A 2,011-nucleotide genomic window follows, 5' to 3' on the forward strand; every position below is an offset into this window, starting at 1 on the left:
ATATATACTTCTAAAAGTAGAGTATCATGCATAGGAACGTTGACACCTGCAAGGCTCTGGTTTTATATTGCTGTTGTTTTTTTTATATTACATAAGAAGTTTTGGTACATTCTTTATTGTTGCTCCTTATAATAAGGGTAATTTTAAATTGCATTCTGAGTAATTGTTACGTCACGTATAATGTAGCGCATCATTCCGGTAACTGTTTCATGTGGAGTCAAAATGCAGTTTCAACGCACTTCTTATTTTGCTAATCCAATAATCAACCAATGATAAGAGAACCGTTTCTTTCTCGATATTCAGTAGAAACACGCCCATTTATGATGCATTTCTTTTTAGGGTCCAGAGGTGATTATAGATACACCATCTGTTGATTTTGGGCTGGTTCGTTACGGGTATGAAGTCACAGAAGAAATTGTAATCAGGAACATATCACAGATTCCAGCTAAATGGAGTATATATGAAAGCAAGGAGTTTCAGGACAAACAACTGCAAGTCAGTAATAAATATTTGTAGCAAGTTTAGAAAAAAAGTTATATCTGTATGTTGGTTTATTTTCCAAATGGAATTCATTTCATTTTGTGAGACAAAATTCTTAAGACAATTTTTAAATCACGAGAAATACTTTTCAGTACAGTTTATTGAAATATTTCCTGATATCTGTGTGTTAACAAAAATATACTATTAATGCTACACATGAAAGTTCATCTGTGATAGTGATACATTAATAGATAATATAAAATAACAGAATACAGAATGAAATTCAAATAATAAATGAAACAAACAAAATTATTAGATAATAACTCTTGGCAAAAACAATACTGCTGAGTTTATTTTTATTGTTATGATTCTGGCATGAAGCAATGAGAAACCGATTAATATATTATTTGGTATTCTTAAAATAACATTCACTGATGAATGACATTATGTTTATATTTTTCAGGGAATTTCAGAGTTTAGCTTTAAGCCTTCAAGTGGGGAGCTACCAGCCTTGGGTTCTACCCTCATCAGAGTCACCTTCAACCCTACCTTCTGCAGATACCTTAGCTCAGTCTTTGAATGTTCAGTTGACAATGGCAAGCCATGGTATATCTTTTTTATTTTTTGTTCTAACTTTGTGATAAATCACTTGGGTTCAGACCCAGCATTCTGGGTGTAATTATTGTAATAACGAGTTTAAACTGTACATAACTACAGTATATCAAATGTCAGTGCTTAAATAAAAAAGTTATAAACGGTATTATCAAATTCATTCATATGATATTTGTGAGGTCTCATCATGAAATGAGACGCATCGTTGGTGAAATCATATTGAGATATTCACCAAAACAGGCCAAAGTCAACATTTTTACAAAATTTTGATTTTAATGTTTTTGAATAACTTGATACTTATATTTTATTATTGTATACTTTGTAAGTGAATTTTCTTGCTAAAATAGTGTTTTCTACACATATTCTGTAAGTCTAGTCATATTATTTGTACAGGTTAGTTTATCTTTGAGGTTGATTTTCTCAAAACGTGGTTCTTATACACCTAAACTTTAAATGCTCACATCTCTGGATTTACCTATAGTAGGGAAGCCATTCAAAAACCAAATGAAAGCTTATAATGTGATCTACCCAAATATACAGTTACATCGGTGTACGTGCTGACGTCAAGAAGCCCCAGGCTTGCCTTCTCTCAAGTAGTCTACATATGCCAGAGGTTTACGATAATGTGCAAACGCAACATAAGGTCCAACTTCTCAATCAGACTCTTCTGCCTACAAGGTTTTTCTGGGGAGAGGTAAGTTATGTCATGAATATTAAGGTTTACCCAAGAAGTTTGACATACATATGTATAGAATAAAGTCAAGTAAATCAATTTTTGCTAGTCTTAACCATTGAATTTTGGATCTGGTGCTCACACTTGTCTCATAACAGCACCCAACTCCTAGTGATGAATTAGGCTACGTCTGTACAAAAAGTCCTTTGGAAGTACACTGGTAGATAATCCTCTGCTCTTATACAT

General features: G+C 32.7%; 1 protein-coding gene across 1 annotated transcript in view; it reads left to right on the top strand.

Moving 5' to 3' along the window:
* LOC117108314 (deleted in lung and esophageal cancer protein 1-like) overlaps positions 1-2,011 on the top strand; it is a 25,951-nt gene that overhangs the window by 12,492 nt on the left and 11,448 nt on the right. Inside the window, exons 20-22 of the mRNA XM_033250290.1 lie at positions 340-495; positions 944-1,086; positions 1,633-1,786. Coding sequence (XP_033106181.1) covers positions 340-495; positions 944-1,086; positions 1,633-1,786 — 453 coding nt within the window. The remainder of the gene's footprint in view (positions 1-339; positions 496-943; positions 1,087-1,632; positions 1,787-2,011) is intronic.

This window comes from Anneissia japonica, unplaced genomic scaffold, assembly GCF_011630105.1.
Source record: "Anneissia japonica isolate Jap-2015-1 unplaced genomic scaffold, ASM1163010v1 scaffold426_len1935630_cov189, whole genome shotgun sequence".
NCBI lineage: Eukaryota > Metazoa > Echinodermata > Crinoidea > Comatulida > Comatulidae > Anneissia > Anneissia japonica.